Source organism: Lipophrys pholis (genome assembly GCF_963383615.2).
Source record: "Lipophrys pholis genome assembly, chromosome: 1".
Taxonomy (NCBI): Eukaryota; Metazoa; Chordata; class Actinopteri; order Blenniiformes; family Blenniidae; genus Lipophrys; species Lipophrys pholis.
In genome coordinates, this window is record NC_137635.1 from 47362017 (window position 1) to 47383026 (window position 21010).

Genomic DNA, 21010 nt, shown 5'->3' on the forward strand with positions numbered 1-21010 from the left:
CCATTTGAAAATGTCAATAACTGGCAGAGTGATGAATAACAGGATCATTATCAGGAGGCCATTAAAACTGTCACTGGCACTGTAATGTTGGCACAGATTCAAATCCGAGCTCTCCTTTTCCACTCAGATTAAAACAGAGTGGCAAGCTGTTGATAATTCTTCCGATGATGACATATTACTCCTTCCACAAGCTGCGGAGCATATGGCTGACATCTCCAAAGAAAACTTTAATTTGACGCAGATAACTGCTGCCTGCAGAAGATCAGAGATGACTGGATGTTCAGGGCTTTTCCCCCCATCCTGCATTTGTTAAACTAATTTGGATGTGTAACCAAATATGTAGTTTGCTTGTTAGAGTCTCCTAAATGAAGACCATGCTTGATGTAGAGATTTCATAATCAATGCAGTCAGGAAACAACCCCGTCGGTATGTGACCTTCAATATTCATTCTGTACTAAATCTGAAATAAGGTCAAAAGATAATCCATATTGATTTCTGTCAATAATGTTCAGTTAAAAACACCAGAAAGTCCGTGATCATCATATAATGAACTGAATATTTGTGGCTCTGCACTGTTGATTTGACACTTCGCAGGCCCCCTCTACATAAAACACAAATTACACAAAGTTTCCACCAAAAGAAACAGCTTGAAGAAGGAGTAATTACGTGCTTGAAAGGGTATTGTCTGTGGCTCGGTGGAGGTCACTAGAAGAGCAGCTGGAGGTTAATAATCAACCTGGAACACACATTTATAAGTATGCGCCGAAGAGTCTGCAGTTTGACCCGATGAACACAGGCAGAGGATGCAGAGAAAAAACAATTCTCTCTGTATGATGGATTCTGATACACTAAGACAATGATCACGCTTAATTCAACTTATTTAATAAAAGCTTCAAATGTCGCTGCAGCTTTTGCATGAAACTTTGAGAGGCACATTTTGCCAAATGATGACGTTTGAAATTAAAGTTTCATAGATACTGCGCAGTTTTCAGCTGCCATAAATGCATTATCTCGCACACACTTTGAACAAAGCCCGCTTTTTCCATAAGAGGCAAGCAAACCTCAAAAAGTGCAAATAGACAGATGGAATTTCAAAACTGCACAAGGACAACAATTAACCAAAATGAAGAGCGAAGGAGAGATATATAATGCACTCCAGATTGCTCACAGTGCTTTTTTTTTTCCCGTTTTTTTTTTTTTTAGCCTTTGTGGTCTGCGTTGGGATAAAGTTTCTTTTCAGGCACCGGGGGCATACAAACGTCCTGCACCCTTCAAATATTAAAACAATTCTCTTTGCCAGTAGCTCGCTAAAATCTGCTGAACTGTTTGAACCATCTGCTTGCTTATCTGCACGCCCCCTCTCCCCACGTCTCCCTTTTTTTCCCGTCAGCAAAAGGCCTTTGAAGAATTACCCCTGGACTGTGCCGAGGCCATTTAGTGAAGGTCAAGGGACGAGGGCAGGGAGGTCAGAGCGGCAGAAATGGGAAAGCACGTAAATGAATAAATGTTGGAATCTATTTCTCAGTCGGGCCCGCCACTGAAAATGAATATTCTTCTTGCACAAAACAGCCTTTGATGGGTACAGGATGGTGAAAAGTGACTGAGGAAGATGAGAAACAGTCATGGCGTTAGTTTTCTTGCCAGTCCGACCATAAACTATGATTCATTTTAAGGCTAAGAGCCCATCAGACTCTTGTTAGGATTTCTCTGCCAAAGACTGTCCTGGTTGAGGGACAGCATTCTGGAATGATTTGCTATACAGTTATGACAGACACATAAACAAACTATCTTCACCTCCCTCACTGGCTTTCCTCCTTGCAGACACACGCTTTTATTCATGCACACACGCACAGACCGTCACACACACACACACACACAAGTAAACACTAAGGACTGACATGTGGCGCTAACAAAAGAACCCCAAACCCAATCCCTCCAAAGTCTGAGAAATGGATTTGCATAAATATGTGAAGGGGGAGATGATTTCACTTCGGATTTCTTGTGGGTTTTATTTGAAGAAGGACGAAAGAAGGGGAGAAAAAGGCGTTTGGAGACCCGGTCAGTGAGCATATCTCTTAAACAGCTGTGCAATCCAAGCCAAGACCGAGCACACGCTGCTCATATTTTCCCCCAGCCTTCACTCGTCCCTGCGCTTCCAGCTTTAACACCTGCTTATGAAATCTCCTGCAGTAAGGTAGCCATGTGCAAAAAGCTCAAAGCAGATTGAGTGACAACACTGAAGCCAAACTTCATAATGAACCCGATGGTGAAACCTTGGCTTTATCAGCTGGTCCACTGTAATGAGAGTCAGAATAATATATTTCTTTGCTTGTTTCCCTATTGCGCCAGCCAGGAGGTCAGGACCAGAACCATTAATGGAAATGGACATGTCTGTCATGTCTTGTAACACTCCTATAGAAGTGTCAGAGCCGAACAAAGGTCTGTGAACTGGGCAGTGGAAGACAGAAAGTAGAAAAACTTGTCTAATGCAGTGATTCCCAACATTTTTCTCGAGGGACCCAAATTTTCGACCGAGTTTCAGCTCGGTCCATTGCCTCTATGACGCCATAGGTAACTCTCTCGGTAACTTTTTTTTATTTTTTTAAATCTTTTTGATGGATTCATCTTTCTCTTTCGCCCGACGTGGAGCTATTTTTTATTTTTTTTGCAAGCTTCCCTTTGTGTGTACTGCAGATGTTCATGTTCAACATATCCATATCCTCACAAGACGTAAACTTAGTAGATTTGTTAAACATATAAACAAACAAACAAACAAATATATAGTATACCCCTTGTAATCAATACTGTGAGTGCTCCTTAAACGACACATCGAGTAAAACCATCTAAAACCAATTAGTCAAAATCCTCAATTTCCTCTAATGGTTTTCTTTTAAAAATCAACTGTATAATATAAAAGATGACCACACTAGCCATTTTAACACAAGCCCTAAGTGCAGGTTCTGTTCCTCTTTATATACGGCACATTTTAAGCGTCTTTGCACGTCAAAACTAAAATAGTCATTTATATTGTCGAGCACAAGAGATCCGGATTTAAAGTTGGATTTCAAAAGAGCACAACCTGCTTTGTCACCTGAGCCAAATAATTCCTATTTTATAGAATATATAGTGTGTAAAACTCTATTACCACCTTGTAGTACAGATAAATACAAAAACCTCAATAATACACCATTGAATCTTTCTTGTAATGTGAAAAATTATACTAAATATGTTTCTGAAGTGATTCTTTTTGCTTTCTACCTTCATTTCAAACCAAGCTGATTGCTTCTGAGTAATGCACTTTCTACACTGACATGAATTTCTTTCTTTATTCTCTTGGAAAGATTCAAAGCTTCCTTGAAAGTCAAACTATTATTTCAATCTAATAGTCAATATGTCCTCTCTTACAGTGAGTGTAGTTAAAGATTTCTTGAAGAAAATGGCTGAATCTCCATAAAGTTTACTTCTGAATCCTTATTGTGTCAAGAGACGCCTCAAATATTAACAACGAAGATGCAGCCAGTAGTTTTCAGAAAGTTTCCGTAGCCTCTGAGGCATTCTGACGGTCCTGTACCTACAACAGATGTATGTTTAGAATAGTTGCCAAACTCTAATCCCATAAGCAAACCCCAAACCAAACACATGGCTCACATCCCCTCTGTAAACCTCTTTTCATCTCCAGGAATACTCCAGTAATTAACCAACACCACAGTGGCGAGTCAAACCTTTTGTCATTAGCAGAGAAGTTTGCCCACAAGTAGCCATTTCACAATCAACAAATCAAAGGTTATTAAACTTGAAGTGGAAATAATTACAGCTTCAGATATGGCTGCAGTTTCATTTGGTCCACCACAGCATTGTTTTTGTGTGATACACTGATTAAAACCACCTTGCAACGTGCGAAAAGGCCGAGCTCCTGGAACAAAAGGAACCTTTTTCTCTTCCAGGGCGAAACAAATTACTCTGTAATTCAACACAATTTAGTGTAATATATGCTCAAAGAAAAGCTTCCCTGCAAAAGCTAAATGGTTCCTCTAAATGCAGGACTAAAAATAAGAGACATTTTAAGAAAATGTGAAGTGCATCCCTTCCCTTTCTAATTAACCCCGTTACTGTAATAACTGTGGCCTAAACTTTTATAGTCCAAATGTTATGGAACTCATTTATTTCATTATATAAAAAGTCAAATGTACTGATTCATGTTCTTATAACATTTAATTGACAGCATGTGTAATCCATCTACTTTTGTTTGTGTTTGTGAGAGTGGGAGCATCCGTCAATTTTGTTTGGTCTCACTGTAATATTTCAGCCAATCAAAGATCAGAGAGTCACTCAGCATGCAGTTAATCCAGTTTGGAGCTCCATAGCGGTAAAAGGTGGAAACCATTTCTTTGGCACAAAAAGTCCCTGGCCAGATTTTTCATTTTTGATCTTAAAGCAACTGACGAATGCTTTGTATGACACTTAAAATCCTGTTTACATGACAACGATTTCAAGTGAAAACGCAAAACTTTCATCAGATTTTAGTTGTCCGTTTCCATGACAATGGTGCTCGGAGTCACTGAAAATATATGTTTTTGAAGAAAATTCTGCTTTTTGAAAAACGACACTTGATGACAAGGCTCATGCTCCATTTCCATGTAGACAAGCGGAAACACTTCCACTGTGCATGTGCACCACAGTGAATAGTTCGTTTGCACATGCTCAGTTGATAGACAATATTAACAATGTTTCCTCCATTGTGTCATGGCTCCCAGTCCATATTCTCCTGGGACTTGGGATCTACATACTTTTTATTGTTTATATTGTATTGTTCTCTGCTTTTGCATTTTCACTTGAAACATGGAAACCGGATCTTAGTTCACTGTGCATCATGATCTCTGACAGTCTGATAACCACAGTTAATGATGAGCGAACAAGAAAACACAGAGCAAATTGATATTTTATGAAATCTTACTATATTTTGCATCAGGTGTCAGGAGGTATTGTAAAAATTCCCATCATGTTAAATTTTCGGGACAATATTCTGGAAATAAACTTGGACTTTTTCTAAATGTACAGGTACCACTTTGCTCTAAACAGGGGCGTCAAACATAAGGCCTGTGGGCCAAAACAGGCCCATAAGAGGCTCTAATCTGGCCTGTCAAACCACCAAGCAAATGGTAACTTGGCTGTATGTGGCCCTCGAAGTGTGTTTGACACCCCTGCTTTAAAACAAAGACACGTTTTGGACTTGTTATTTCCATGCTGTAAAAAAGTGTAAACTTGGCTGTATGTGGCCCCTGAACTTATAATAATAAGTACACGAACTACATTTCTTAGTATAAGACCTATTATAAGTCATTTGAGTTTTATATGCAGAATCCGAGAATACATAAACACAACTAAAGTCTGTTAATGTTTAGCCGCTCTCAGTAATTCACATAGATTGAGAGAAAAAAAACAAATTGGACAACACACTGTGCAAGTAGCTTTTCCACAGACGTTACCTATAGATCCTGCCAAGCGCACAAAGCCAATATTGTTGTTCAGGCCAATAAAATTCACCATCTACTTTATGCACACAGTAATGACAGACAAATTGAATGTGTGGCCTTAAAATGTAAAATTTACAACATGTTCTCAATTATGTCCAAGCTGATCCAGTATAGAGAGTCTGCTGGCATTAAGCCGCCTGTCAATCCAATCCAAACAATCATTTCAAGTGTTTAATGTTTGGATTATGGTCATGAAAGGCACCAAACATCTTTGAATCAGAGGTTCAATTCATTGAATCGTTTTAGACCTCGCCACGTCAGGCAGAAAGTATGTTAAAAAAAAAAAAAAAAGGCTTAATGCATTAAATGGAATCAACATTATGAATGTTCAGGTTTGCTGCTCTGATGAAAAAATATTCCCAGGGGAGTTTGAGTTAAGTACATCACGCACACACCAGACTAAAATGGCACAAATCCTTTCAGCACCTTTGTAGACAAACAGCAAATATTTTGCCAAAATGTCAAATCTCCCCCACAAAAAAAATCACATCATAGCTTATTCCACTTTCTTAAAATCTGGCCAGCTTACCTCGAAGACCTCATCGTCCAGGATTCTGGTTCCAAAGACAGTAATGCCTTCTGTGCTGATGACAGCCCGCTCGCTCCTGCCAAGTGGCCTGACCACCTTCTTCTTACAGTCCACAATGATGGTAACGCTCTTCTTTTCCACGCTGATGGCGACACGATGCCATCTGTCGAATTGAAATGGATGTCAGAAAACTTTCTAACACCTTTGTTCATGTTATGCATCCTAGAGGTTGTTCCTCATAACGTCATGATTCCAGTACAGACAAATATATTTATAACCAGCAGTTAAGTAGAGGTTAACACACTAACCTCATTACCTCAATGACACTTTGTCTGTGTCCAGTTATTGCCATTACTGTACAGGTGCAGTAGGACTGAGCCAATGCTGATTTTTTTAGTTGTTCAAAACAAATGATGGAAACTGCAGGATTTTCCTATATAGAGTTGAATATTTGTCCGAGTTGTTTGTTCCTGGTCTGATGAGAACTGTGTCACCTCCGCCAACCTGTGCCTTCCTCTTCCTGTGACCTTTGCCCTCTACAAATGCAGCTGGTGTCCAATTACCACCATGCAAATAAAACAACGTAAAAATAAATAAACTAAATAACCTGCCATGAATAAGTATAATTGGCTCCTACGTTTGTGCAGCGTTTGCATGTTCTCACATTCTTGCCTTCATAGGTATTCTCTGCATACTCTGGTTTCCACCCTTCTATAAAAAACATGCTTTGGAGGTTAATTGTTGACTATTAAATTGCCTGTAAGTGTCTGTCTGTCTGTCTGTCTGTCTGTCTGCCTGTCTGCCTGTCTGCCTGTCTGCCTGTCTGCCTGTATTTGCTCCGTGATGAACTGTGAACCAGTTCAGGGTGAAACCTGCCTTCACCTGCAGCCAGCTGGGATCGGATCCAACAGCCCCCCAATGCTGTAGATGTCTCATTGATGGATGATAATACACTTTTCAACTCTGAAACATCTGTTTTCATGGCGTCAGCCTTCATTTTTTTTTAAACTGTAAAACGTTTCAAATAAATGGTTGACACTGATTGTGCACATCCAAATGACCAGAGCTAAAGTTGAACACATTTATTTGCTTTTCACTCTGCATGAGTAACATTAACTGTCTACCCACATGATTACAAGGTGTAAACAGTAAATTTATTCCACAAACAATATAAATACACCAACCTCTCTGCACAACACAAGTGTTTCTTTAAACTTTAAACTAAACACATTATTCTTATACTTCTGTTTTGAATGTGTATAAAGTTTATAGTTAAATTCAGCGATGCATGACACAGCGATGTTTTAAAATCATCAGCTTTGGCTAAAACTGTGTAAATCTTGTTGTTTTTTCTCCATGGCAGCACATTACTGCAGATTTGTTGGAGGTTTCAAGTCTAACTCTGTATTAATACAAGCTTTAGATTGTGCACAATTGCATTTGAAATCAATTATTTTGCTATTTTCTTTGGAATGCAGACAAGCAACCACATACGGAATAAATTAAAGGCATTTCTGTAGAAGATTAATGACAAATTTACACAGTATTTTATGTTGAACAGCTGTAAAATTTATGAAAATCCTCTGCATTACTGCAGCAAAGTTGTAAATAACCTACAGAAAAAAAGGCTGTCGTTAAATTCCAGCCAACGCTTTATATCCCATTAGTGTCTGACTTGTTCCATATGGCATTAATGACTGAACAAACATGATGGAAATAAACCTTCAGTGCCGGGTATCATGTCGGAGGATTCAAATGTGTAGGAAAATACCATGAGGACTGAGTTTTGTCAGTGTTGCTCCTCTTGTTTCGTTGGTTTTGGGTAAATCTCACTCGACTTGCAACAAACTGAACCCAGAAATCCACAATCCAGGGGGCAGAAAAATCCTCAGCTCCCCACATCCGCACCACTCGTAATTTGTTCTCGGGCCTTTTTAAAAAGCGGTCAATCACTTACTTGCCGTCAGCGAGGTTGATGGTGCGGAACAAAGGGTACTCCTCCGGGGTGGGCTTGCCATGCTGGTCCTCGTACAGGAAGACGGGGGCACGGCCCACCTCCACGCCGAGCTGCTGGATGCCTTGCTGGTTGTACACGGACAGCAGGAACGACTGGAGGCCGACCTTGGGCTTGATGGTGAACAGGATGGAGAAGTCTTCTGGGAAAACTCCCCCTTAAGGTAGAACAAAGCAGCAGACATCGTGGTGACCACCAACAAATACGTCTTTCAGCCTTGTAGGTTTGCAATTGTTACACACAAAACATCACAGTCTCATGTTCGCACGTCGTCCGTTCAGATTGGCTCCAGTGCTCAGCCACCCTAAGTTGGATAAACTATGTTAAATTTGCTGCCGGTACACATGCCTAAACAAAGGAAAATGGACTGCAAAAGGCTGGAAAATTGAGTGGCTTCTTTTTTAAAACCAGTGACTCTTTTTGTATTTGTACCAAAGACTTTGCAGAGAAATGTCCCGCTCAAGTGCTTGTGAAAAATTCCCATCTCCAGTACATGATACAATCAAGTGATTTAGAGAATGTGGAGGAATCTCTGTGTGCTAGACGAGGCTGGAGGTTAACATTAAGTGTTTGTGATCGTCGGGCCCTCAGGCTGCGCTGCAGTAAAAAACAGACGTGATTCTGAACCGCAAGCCCAGACACCAGTGTCTGGGAACGCATCTCACTGAGCAATCTACAAAATACCAGTCAAAGCCGATCCAAAAACACATCCTTGTCATCGAGACCAAAGCTAATTTAAAACTGGACTGCAGCGAGGTAGAGGAAAAGCCACAGATGAATCACCGCGAGCTTCTCTCATGGGGTTGGGATGCCCACGGTGTTGGCGGGTCACACATCTGGGAGCGTCCCATCAACACATCTGCTCTCATCAAGATCGTTTTCAGGGAAGTCCTTCTATAGTCCAACAATGATGATGCATGCACAGTGGACGAGTCCAGATGCTGATTTCATTTGGCTCATAATGAAGTCAAAACTCTGGTCAAGAAGACTCAGGATTGAGTGACGCAATATCGGCCTCCTCACAACCGAGTGAGTTTCGATTCATCGACTGTTGCAGGATGTACAGTGGATGCTGCACGATGGTAAACATGGCCCTAATCAAACTTTTTTCAGACGCCATTCCCACAACAGCAGCACTGTGATGACTAAACTAAGTATTGCCAGGCTCAGAACAGAAGTGTAGCAGTGTATGTTAAGGAGGCTTGAACGAGACTTTGGCAAAAACTGAGAGATGTGGTGAAGTGGTGATGCAGCTGGATTCACTTTACAAGGGCTGTTAATCCAACAGCTCAAACCGGTGTCACATATTTTCAGCTATAATATCTCGGTTCAATGAGAAACATACATAAAAACGTTCGGACACTTTGTTTCACCGCTCAGGTTTGGCTACATTCTTCCAGGTCTCCTCAGTGAACGTGGAGCTCAGAATTAACAGCGTTCTAACACCTTAACCTTCTTTACAAGGTCTGAATTGAGCCAAGCTCATAAAAAATAGCACGATTGAGTGATATCTATTTAACGGAGTCGAGGTTCTAATAAATTTCTTAATGCCTTCTTGCCAAGTTGGTTGTGAGTAAGTAATCGGGACTTTTTGTACACTTCGCCCGAGTAATAAAAAACATAAATCACCCTCAAAGGGATTGCCTGATTCAGTATTATGCATTGTATTTCTGCTTAAAGCGTCACAATCAGGAACAGCAGAAATTAAACAAAGTGCAGGTTTATTCTCTCAATGTTGAATAGATTAAATGTGTTCTAATTATTAATGGCCTGTTTACACAGTTCAGGTGAAAATGCTAAATTTTCATTGCGCTTCGGGTTTGCGTTTACATCTCCCAAGGTAACTTTTTAAAAATGCTTCGAGTCCGTTGTCGTGTAAACAGGCGAGAACGACTTTATGGAAACGATCTGGCTCCGCTGCTTTGTCGATTGTGGAAAAGCTGCTTCTGCTCATGCGCACCACAGCCACTGTCAATAGTTCTTATGCAAATGCTGAGTAGATGGATTAAACATGGAAGGAACAAACATGCTTTATGTCTTGCAAACAGGCAGGCGAGTATGAATCAGTGCACACATACTGTATAATCACAATAACTCATCAGGCAGACTTCGCAGACTTTGCGTCTGCCAGCAGTCACACAGGTGTTAAGGTCACCCTATCAAACATCGGTAAAACATATTCCTACGATGAATCGGTCTCTCCAAAATATCAAATAACATTTTTCTTTTTCTTCACTTCAGTCTAGTGTTTTGCCTCTATTCTCTATGCTCAGAGACTCTTGTGCTTTTCGGGTTATCAAAGGAAAGAAATCCAAAAGGAGCTCCTTGAGAGTTATCAAAGGTCTGCACTCTGATCTTAAAGACACAAGTGATTGAAATTTATATGACCTAATTCTAAGTCCTTTTTACTTCAAATCATGCAGAATTACAGACACATCCATTAGCATTACCTATGGTATATGTTCGAGTATATAGTGCTCATCTTAAGTGTAAAACATGGTTAAATATATATTGTACCAACAGATTAACACTGCTGCAAATATTTATAAAAAATGGAAGATTTTTTTCCATAAAGATCTTTTATTTTTTATTTTTACAGAACTTTGGTATAAAGAAAAGGTGACACTCGTCTCTCTAATGTACTGGTGTTTGTGTTTACCTGGGAAGAGCTGTTTGGTCGGAGCGCTGAGCTGGACACTTTTTCCTACTCGGAAAGCTACGTCAGGTTTGGATCCTCTCCGGACTGTGCAGAAGCCGGGTGCTTTCCGTACTCCTTCAGGAGAGCTCTTGAAGTCTAGCACCTTCAGTACATCAACTGGTTCAGCTGTGGAGGCAAAACACGAGGTTATTACAGGACTGAATAAAGCTTTAGCACAAAAGTTATTTAATGAGGGATAAGAAAACGTTTGAATGGTGCATGTTTGCTATAACAGTGAATTTGTTCGATATTTCGCCCCAAGAAAACACAGTTTCTCTGGTAATTAGTGTTTGTTTTTTTTAACCATCAATTGTTGGAAGGAGTAAGATTCAGACAGAATAAAGCTAAACCCCGTAAAGTTCAGCTTATAAATATGACATTTTTAAATATCTGGAAACACAGAACCTAATCTACTTCTGGGTTTAAATATGGGGTTCAAACTTGACATTTAAAATAAAACTGATTAATAATTTGGCACATTTGTCTTCGTGAGTATGGAAGATCAAGATCGTGGAGAATATTTTAAGGAGTTGATGTTCAACATGCAATGTGACTCGGACGCGTTTGAGAAAGATGATGCACGTCAGCTTAGCCTTCAGCTACTGTTAATGTGTGAGAGGCATTTCTTCAGCTGGCTCACCAACACTTTCATATACAGACTTTAATATAAGACATGTTCTGTTTTGTTTGTCTTCAATCCATTTTTTTTCTCTGCTATGTTTGAAAACTCACTCCACTGACACATCCAAGGAAAAATAAAAAATGGAAGCCATACCATTTCCAGCAGATCAAAAGAGCTTGGTGTATGCAAAAACTTTAATTTCAATATAATTGTTTGCACAAGACACTGATGGCGTTATTCTTAGTTGATCACAAGCAAAACTCAGGCAAACTAAAGCACAATCTATTTGTGTGAGCATGACAATTTAGCAGATTTATTTATACATCTATATTTATATATTCAGGCTAATAAGTAAATCAGGCTCACAATACATTCTAAAATATATGATGATGGTCTATCCAGCAGTTGTCGGCCCAAAAAGTCATCTCACCTTCAGTTTTTACATGAAGTACAACAACAGGGATACGATCCCGACACTCTCAAGGTTTGAACTTAACCCAGTGCACCATCATACAATTAAATTATACGAGCAAAATATTAAATGGGATGATGCATAAAATTAAATCTCCTGTGTTTTTTTTCCATTTATTCATCCAATTATCACTATACACATTTAGTTTGTGTACTTTAATAGGAAATTCAACTGAACCTGACATTTCAAAGACAAATCAACATTTACACCCATTGCCTCTTAGGGGACTGTTGGCTAAATCACTTCAACCAGTTTGTCCGTTTACGAGCTTGCCTTGGCAGAGAGGCAGTGAAAATGCTGAGAACTACTCAGTAGACATAATTGCCCTTCCTCAGCCCCACTGTTGCCCCTGCAGCATCTCTGGGATGATAAAACTCATTGCCGCTGATCATCGGGGGCCTTTGGACGAAGGAGAACCCAGCGGGGGGGGGGGGGGGGGGGGGGGGGGGGGGGGGACTTTACAAGCTTCTTAACACTGCCGAGCTCTATTCTATCAATCAGCCTGGAAGTCGACTGAGTCGTAAACACGGTTTAATATTTCTCCTTCATTCTCTTTGCTCACTCTGTTTCTGAAAATGTTATTTTTGTGAAACCACTGTCTCCCAGTCTCTTTGGGCACATCATCAGTCACAGTGTGATTATAGGGGGATTGAAGATGCCGAACAGGGTCTGCTTTTCTTGACTATTGTAGAAACTAGAGTGTTGACGTTGCAGCTCAATGTGACTTTTGACATACAGCATGTCTTTATAAAGGTGCATTTGATGAGAATTATAATACACAAATGTTCCTACTACACACTTTTCACAAACACTGTTGTGCACTATCTTACTGCAAATTTCCATGTTTGTTAAAGGTGTCGATCGACGATTAAAAACTAAAACGGGTTCACAAAATTTATGGATCAAACAATCTTTTATAAAGTAAGATAAAAAGCTTGTGTTAATCATCAAATATGTATTAAGTTTTTACTGCGAATTGAGAATTTCAAGTCATGATACTTCTAATATGAGTTAACGTCAGACCATCCAACAAGTTTATTAATCTACATGAATCGTCTGTTATGACTCGTTATTGAGGGTTTCACAATGATTTAATATCAACAATAACTTATCAGAAATCTGACTCACTTTAGTTGATGTTAAAAACTCAAGACTTTATATATTGGTAATAAGTCAACTAACCCAATCCTATTAATCCAGATTATCAAGACATGTGGGTCACTTTTTAGTTGAATGCTAAATATTAAGGATGTCATTTGTGGAATTAGAAGTCTATTAATAGTCATTATACTTTTCATTTCTGCTGAGAAAAAACATATTATGTGATTTATGAGATTTTTTTTCAGGGATACACAAGGCCTGATATCATAAGATCGTCTCTGAAGGAGGCTGGATTGAATGTTCAGGCAACAGCAACACGTTCAATTTGAGTTTGTTTTGCAGGTGATCAACTAAGAACAAAACCATGAGTGACACTGAAGCTAAACATCAATATTCATAAAAACAAACTGCTGGAAACACTATCATTTCCCTCTTCATTTGTTTGAGTTCATATGGAGTAATCAAAAGAAGCAACAAGCCACCAAATGCAGAAAGTTAATTGTAGTACAGCAAATTTGTCCCCTCCCCCCCAAAAAAAGACCACAAAAAGGAAAACAATATAGTAGACGATCTGTCACAAAGTCAAAGCTGTGGGAAAAACAAAACAAGATTCAGAGAAGATTGCAAGATGTAAGAACGGGTGCAAAAAATAAAATGTTATTGTTGACGGTGTAGATGTAAATGGTGGCGAGGCAGCTGAGGAAATGACAACAACAGCATAAAGGCTGAGCTGATTCACAACTCCTTCTCAAACCCATTGAAAAACAAACGTTTACAGATGCCGTCAATCACATTCATGCTCCACATTAATCTATTAGAGTTGACTCTTTCTAGTTGTTTGCATGAGTTGATGCACATGCCCAGTCTTTCATATACATTAGTAGATCAGCACTCACATGTGTGAGGACACTTTGTAAAGTTTGCTCTCGTTCTTATAACAGCAAATCTTTACAATTTAAATACATAAGCATGTATTAGCTCCTAACAGCTGTATTGCTTTATTCATCTTGATCAGTGTTTCCTTTGGGAAGTTTAGGTAGGTATCAACTAGAAATATGTTACATCCATAACATTTTAAAACATTTTACAATTTTTTAAATGATATTTCACCACAATAAGTAGAAAAACTGCATCACTAATGCATTACGAGATGGAGTATTAATAGAATAGAATAGAAAATAATTATTTTGTGATCAAAAGGATGAAATAAATGTTAAAGACACATACAAAACATGGATGAAAATCTGTATTCGAAACCAAACTCAGTGCTACCAAATGTTACTTATTGAACTGTTAAAAACCCACTGCAACAGCATGCAGACAGCAAATTCTTAACGTGTCTTTTCAGTGAATACAGAGGCAGGATGCTTCATCTTCAAAACAAACAAGCAGTGACAAGCAAAGTCTGAGCGGTCTGTTTAAAATCCCACTGAGAGAATTAAGATTTTAAGCAATCTCTCTTTACTCATACACCAAAAAAAAAATAGAAAGAAAAAAATGGAATAATCTCTGTGACAACAGCAGAGCCTTCCCCATCAATAGAAAAACCACAGGCTAAAATAGATTTACTTCTCTATTGATATTCTAGAGAAGGCAAAAAGAAACTTTCTTGCAGATTATGTTCTACCAGATATTTGCATGTCTTACATATTCTATTTCTAAAGTAATATACTACAGGAAGACAGGAAGTGCTGATTGTGCAGTTCCTGTTGGCTTTGAGTCACCAGGAGGGGGTCTGAGGGGCGGAGCTAAAGGTCCACATGCTGAAGTCATTATAGCAATGGCACCACTCCCTGCAACCCCCCCCTTACTCAAACATACTTGAGCCTGATGTGAGAAGGCCCCCATCCCTGTAGCTACATCTACTGTGACCAGAAAAATAGAGTGTTGAATCAAACCGGCTTGATTTGAGCACATGCTCACTGGTCGGGTCACGAGTTCTCACTCATTTGAAGTTGTCCAGATCTGCTCGATTAGTGACGTGAAGGCTCTGGAGTCATTTATGTTGATTCTCCTTCAGATAATCCTGTGGCACACTTAGTCAATTTCATCTACTCGGAGTGTAAACTGTGCTGGGAAATCAAGCAAAGATAGACGTCCCTTCTAAACGTCATCAAGCAGAGAGCAGTTTGACACAGACGCCAGGTTTTTAAATCGCAATCAAAATGCCTCGTAAAGAGGAAAATAGTCTGTGGCTCTTCTGAATATTGTCCCAAGTACAGAGCTACTGGTTCTTGAAAAAAAAAAAGAAAAAAGAAAAAGAAAGAAAGATTGGACTAAAGGTCTCTTTGTGAGTTTCAAAATGCCTTTCTGCATTACTGCATACCTCAAGGCCTCATATATTCCAGATGTGCTGAATTGGCCAGGAACCCCCACTCCCCCCACGACCCGCCCGCCCGCACCCCCGACTCTTCAGCCGGTCTCCTTTCCACAACTATTGCCTCACAGAAGCCATGAAAAACAGGCAATATCCCAAAACCATTAAAGACCCAAAATGACAAGGCATAGCTTTTTCAGAAGACTTCTGCAGCCTGTTAGGAGGTCGAGCCAACGTGTGATGCCTTCAAACAGACTTCTCTCCTTTAACCCTCAAAATAATAAACCATATTCTAATGATAAGGATGTAAAGCCACATAAAAGAGGAGCCGGGTTTTCATGTTGAAGGCACTGAAGTAGACTCTCCACCGTCTTGTCTGAGGGGTAATTTGTCAGTCTCTGTGATTCTTTAATGACACACCTTCCTGGCTGCTCCGGGGGACTTGTGATATACTATCTGCCATGTTAACAAGCAACTAACACGACAAAGGACTGTGATTTACCCTGAAGAACTGAAGCATGTTGTGACTTGAGGAACCCCAGTTAAAATCATGAAAGCAATTTCACCACCAGACTGTAGCACATTAAACATTAAAATGACAATTTCAGACGAATGGGCAAAAAAAAAAAAAAAAAAAGTTTAAAAAAGAAATCCAGCTCTCGTCATCTCATAAGTTATTGGAGCCATACAATATGATGTTTAAGTTGAGACGTGCAATTAGCTCCTGTGATGCTCTGACTTAATGTCTCTGTGGCTGCGCAGCAGCAGCATCTTGGGTTGTGTTGTCGGTCTTTTTCGTGTCACTGCCATCTACTGAGAGTTGGCAGCAGAAGCGGCAATTAAAGTACATTGGAAAGCCTGTAAATGTTTGCTAGCACATCATGCAATTATGGTGAGTTTAAATATCTGTCAGAGGGAAAGATGGGCAATGGGCAAGCCGTGCCAGTGTGACGTTCATTCAAGATATTGTCATATTGCATCTCCCAATTTCCTCCTGGATGATTTCTGATGTGTCAGACTCGTCTAGTGAAGCTGCTTAGCAAAATAAAACAGCTCGTAAAATAATACAATTTCTGTTTGTATCATAATCAAATACAAAGAGACAGACACTAGGAGAGCGGCACAATTACAAATCTAATTTCAAAACTTTATGAGTTCAGCAATAAAAGTTTCCAATAGCTAAACCACAGTGAGGATTCTTTGACTTCACAGACAAATGAAATATTAAAAGTATTTATTGTGACCCACATAGGTGTTTTTAAGAAAGAAGGGAAATGCTTCAAGTTTTTTTTTCTCCTGCTTTTTTCCATCAACGCCCCTTTTTGGACTGACTGGGAGCCCAGATAATGTGGAAAGATGGTGCTCCTGCAGGCCAGAATATGAGTATCCCTCCCAGAATTCCACCGTGCTGTGTCCGGTCATTATATAAAAACGTCATCACAAAAACTATTTGCATACATTTACTGGGAACTACTGTAAACATATTGACAGCTACACAATTAAATAAATAGGGCAACTAGAAAAAAAAATACAGTTCTTACTACACTGATAATGCAATGAAAGACATTAAACCAATATTGAATCAGATCTGTAAACTGCGTATTTCCAATCGTCGTGCGTAAAAGTTGTGCGTAAATCTGTACTCCCATGTCATGACTACTTGGAATCTAAATAGAAAAACGATGCTGTCCTGTCATCAAACACACTTTCCAAAATTGGAGCACTATCGTTACCACTAATACTTGTCACAAGTGCATACTTTTGCAGACTTGTGATTTTTACGCGCACATTTTTCGCAGACCGGCATTTATGTGTCAAAGAGACATTGGCACTGTCAGCCCACTTCTCTGACCACCTGGAGGGGAGAAATTAAGTGAGTAAAGGAGCGTCCCTGCTTTTTGTGCCAAAGCCAGACCACAGGTCGCACATAGTACAAAGTTCGGCATTTTAACCCAAAAAGTCGTGAACAAAACTTGGAGACAAACTGATTTTTGATTAAGTTGGAATGGAGTCACGTGATTTGTCCCGGTTTTGTGTCAGTCAATTCCAGATTTATAATGACAGTCTGCAGATAACGTGGGGTCGTTTTTTTTTTTTTTTCTAAGTGTAAATGGATCCAGGTGAATTTAATTGGCTTTGATTGCAATCAACGTTGAGTCAGTCTGAGCGTACTGCCATCATCTGCGGGCTGTCTGCCAGCTCTGAAACTGTCAGGGAGTCCTGTGGACTTGGCACAGAGTCTAATGTCGGGAGCAGCATGCAGCTTCTTACCTGTTCTAACACTGGCGGCTTGGAGGATTAACATTAATGTGACCACAGCGGTACGCGTTGAATCCCATAGCCACCTTTTCGTTTTCCACCTGGTGCTCCACCTTTGCATCTCCATGATGAGCGCCCCGCAGCTGCACAGAAACCGGGCGACTTTCTTAACCAAGACGGTCCTCTCCACAAATCCACGGAAAAGAAAGAAAAGAAAGGAGAGGGGGAAAAAAATAGTGCTTATACTACAACGCCATGTGTGAAAGTTAGAAGGATGCCTCTCACAGCCGGACTGGGCCCTTCAGATCCGCTCCCCCTCAAGCGGAGCTTTCACACTGATGGTAAAAGGCTCATGAAAAAAAAAAGGAAAGAAAAAAAAAAAACAACCCCGCTGTTCCCTGAGAGCTGCGCACCGTGAGGAGGCAGGACAAACCTGAGCCGACTGGAAGATACTGACACTGGAAAACCCGGCGTTCATCAAATCACCGCTCAGGAAAAGTTGTCCCTTCGCCCGCCCCCCTTGTACCGTGAAAGATGTCTGAACAGTACGGAGCCGCATGAGCATCCCAACATCCATGCGCACTAATTACAGGACCCGGCACACTGTCCCACACATGCTGGGACCTGGGAATCCTAGAAGCACCCGAAACCATGTCATTTCAAAGAGCCAAATGCTAAAACGGACATAAAAGCAACCCGACAAATAAAAGAACAGTGACTATTTTCCTAAATTTAGCCAGAAAAAAGAAAAGAAAAAACTTATAAGAATGGCGAAGCAGCGGAGAGATTCAGGAGCAGAGGCGTTAAACTAAATTTAACATCAGATGCAAATGAGGGGATGGGGTGGAGATGTTATTATAGACATTTCCTGAAAGCATAAGAATGTGAAAACAGAGACTGAATGGCATGAGCCGATGGCTAATAGAAAAACCTCAGTGGCCAAGGTGAGATGATTTCCAGACACCAGGAGTTTCCTAAAGGAGCCTTTAGGGTGTTTTTTTTTTTTTTTTTTTTCTTTTTTGGATAGCAGGGCTTCTCTGGCCTGAAAATAATGAATGGTAAGAGATGACTGGAACAAAGAGTGGAAGCACAGGTGGTAGCTATAGAGTTCATTAGTGTTTTTTTTATTTCTTTCTTGCACACAATAAAAAAGGGATTTAGCAGTGCGATGGCACATAAATTCAAGCCAGAGTTTTATCATGAAGAAGAAATTAAAACTGTGCAAAACAGAGATTTTAAGTTGCATATTTGGTTATTAAGAGAGAGAAAAAAACCTAATGTTATAACCCTAAATGCCACGAAACTTCCTTTGGAAGTAATTTGTCTTGGCTTTGATGAGTTATTTTAGGCCCCAGGACCAGTGACCTGATTTCAACCATTTCTAAACATTTATTCACCCTTTATTTGTATATTCACACAAATCCACATCTGGTTGTATATTTGTATTGGACAGTTCTTAAGCACTTTTCTCTCACTTATTGACTTCTTTTGAAAAAGACTTACCCATCACACTTGGAATAAGTGTCAGTTTGCACATTAATGCCAACACTTGAGACACCTTACTGGCACACTACTGCTGGAGTTAAGCTCATTTTAAAGGTTACCAGTCATGATAACTTTGAATTACTGGTGATGATGGAAGATTTCACTTGAATATCCCTTCACTGGAGTGAGTATCAAGGGGTGTCAAACATAAGGCCCATGGACCAAAGTCGGGTCCACAAGAGGCTCCACTTCAGCCAAACCACTAAAAAATTTCAAAGAAAACATTGCTTAAAAAAAAGAAGTATTAAGAGTAGCTACAACCCAACACTGAGACCCGAGCTGAGATATCAGTGATACTGCCACGAACGGTAGGTACCTTGCTATCAAACTGGCCTCAACATTTCACTGCGTTTTGCACCAGAAGGTTTCATTAGAATTGGCAATATGTTGAGATTGTAGTCATGTTCAGTAGTAATTGTTTGGTTTTCATCAGATATACTCCATGCCACAACAAACACAATTTTTAATTTAAATATAAAGGTTATTATGGCACCATTTTACCAGTCTGACCCCTGAACTAAAATGTTTGACACCCCTGGTATGTGAATGAATATAGAGCATTCATGATGGTCCTTTTGAACGTTGCTATTTTCACTGGCGAGATATTTTCTCTTCGGGCGATAGACCTTTTTTCTTTCTTAGCTGAATGATTACAGTATGTTTTACTTTATGTCTCCTAACATTTTGAATAACATCTTGCTTTACATGAATAGTCTTGCCAAATGACTTGCCAAACATTTCATCTCATGACCATCCAGACATAACATACAGCCAAGTTTAATGACACCTTTTGGTAGAGTTATAGAGTACTCTCTGGTAAATGTTGAAATTCCATTTTTCCATTCATCTTCAGCACTTGATCAAACTGAGGGTCGCAGGGTGGCAGAGGAGTGAAGGCGGGGTACACTCAGGGAAGGTCGCCAGTCAGGAAATAAATGAAATAAAAATGAGGAAATCATCAGTGAGCTTCATCCTCAGAGGAAAATCAACATAGAAAATCTACCACAGTCCTGGAAAGGGTGTGCATGTTTGAATACTAAAACAGACAATTACACCATAATCAAAATACAGTAGACCTCCACTGCTTCAATGCGAATGAGTTTTAGGAAAAGTAACTTTTTTAGACGTTGCGTGTGATTAAATTAGTTCTGTGCAGAATTTCCTGGTCGTGGATTGTCGGACTTGTTCTTCCTCTTCATGTATGAACCCATGTGATGGTCCTGTGCTTCCTCAGCTGTACAGAATGGCCCTGGGAGCCGCCTGGCTGCTGGTTCCTGGCACATGGAGGATTTCTTTCTCTCTTTTTTTTTCTCGGGTTTGCCGTTGTTTAGAGGAGAATATCAGAGGACTCTTGTTCATGTAGCTTCCCGGGACTACAGCCCAAAATGTTTGGTTTAATTTGAGCAGCTCCGCAACTGGCGGAGAAGAGATATGAACAACTGAACTGAAGTCTTCAGTTTTCCTTTTGAAATGGTCTGAATCAGTCACCCGGCGAAATGTTCTGACGAAGGTCTAATGGCTCCTTACAGCTTCTCGTTCCCGGGACAGTCTACAATTTTCAGGAGGGCTTGGCTCGGGAGCTGCCTTCTTTCGAGCTGGAAGCATATGATTACAACTCATCCATTTACTGCCAATGTGTACCAAGATGACATTGTATAATTATTCTATAATAAGTCTCCACTCTGTGCTGGGTTCAGCCCAGAGCAGCTATAAAAACAAAAATGTCTTTAAACGTTGCCCCGTGGCTATGTTTTTCTATCAAATGCAGCTTTTAATCAGAGCGCTTTCAAATTTCAGACTGAAATTCTTCATGCTGCTTTTCAGAGACGGTAGACGACCACACTTGTCTTTACAGTCGCTTCAAATATAAACGTTCTCTCTGAAACATCACATGTAACATTTTTTGTTTCTTTTTTTTT

The 21010-nt window shown here is 39.9% G+C and overlaps 1 protein-coding gene across 1 annotated transcript in view; it reads right to left on the reverse strand.

Annotated features, from left to right (window-relative positions):
- LOC308113007 (collagen alpha-1(XI) chain-like) overlaps positions 1-17968 on the reverse strand; it is an 84634-nt gene extending 66666 nt beyond the window's left edge. The window contains exons 1-4 of the mRNA XM_080468882.1: positions 17559-17968; positions 10737-10901; positions 8021-8234; positions 6064-6226 (exon numbers count right to left, since the gene is read on the reverse strand). Of these exons, the coding sequence (XP_080325008.1) occupies positions 6064-6226; positions 8021-8234; positions 10737-10901; positions 17559-17673 (657 nt within the window). The 5' untranslated portion in view covers positions 17674-17968. The remainder of the gene's footprint in view (positions 1-6063; positions 6227-8020; positions 8235-10736; positions 10902-17558) is intronic.
- Between the last annotated feature and the right edge of the window lie 3042 nt (positions 17969-21010).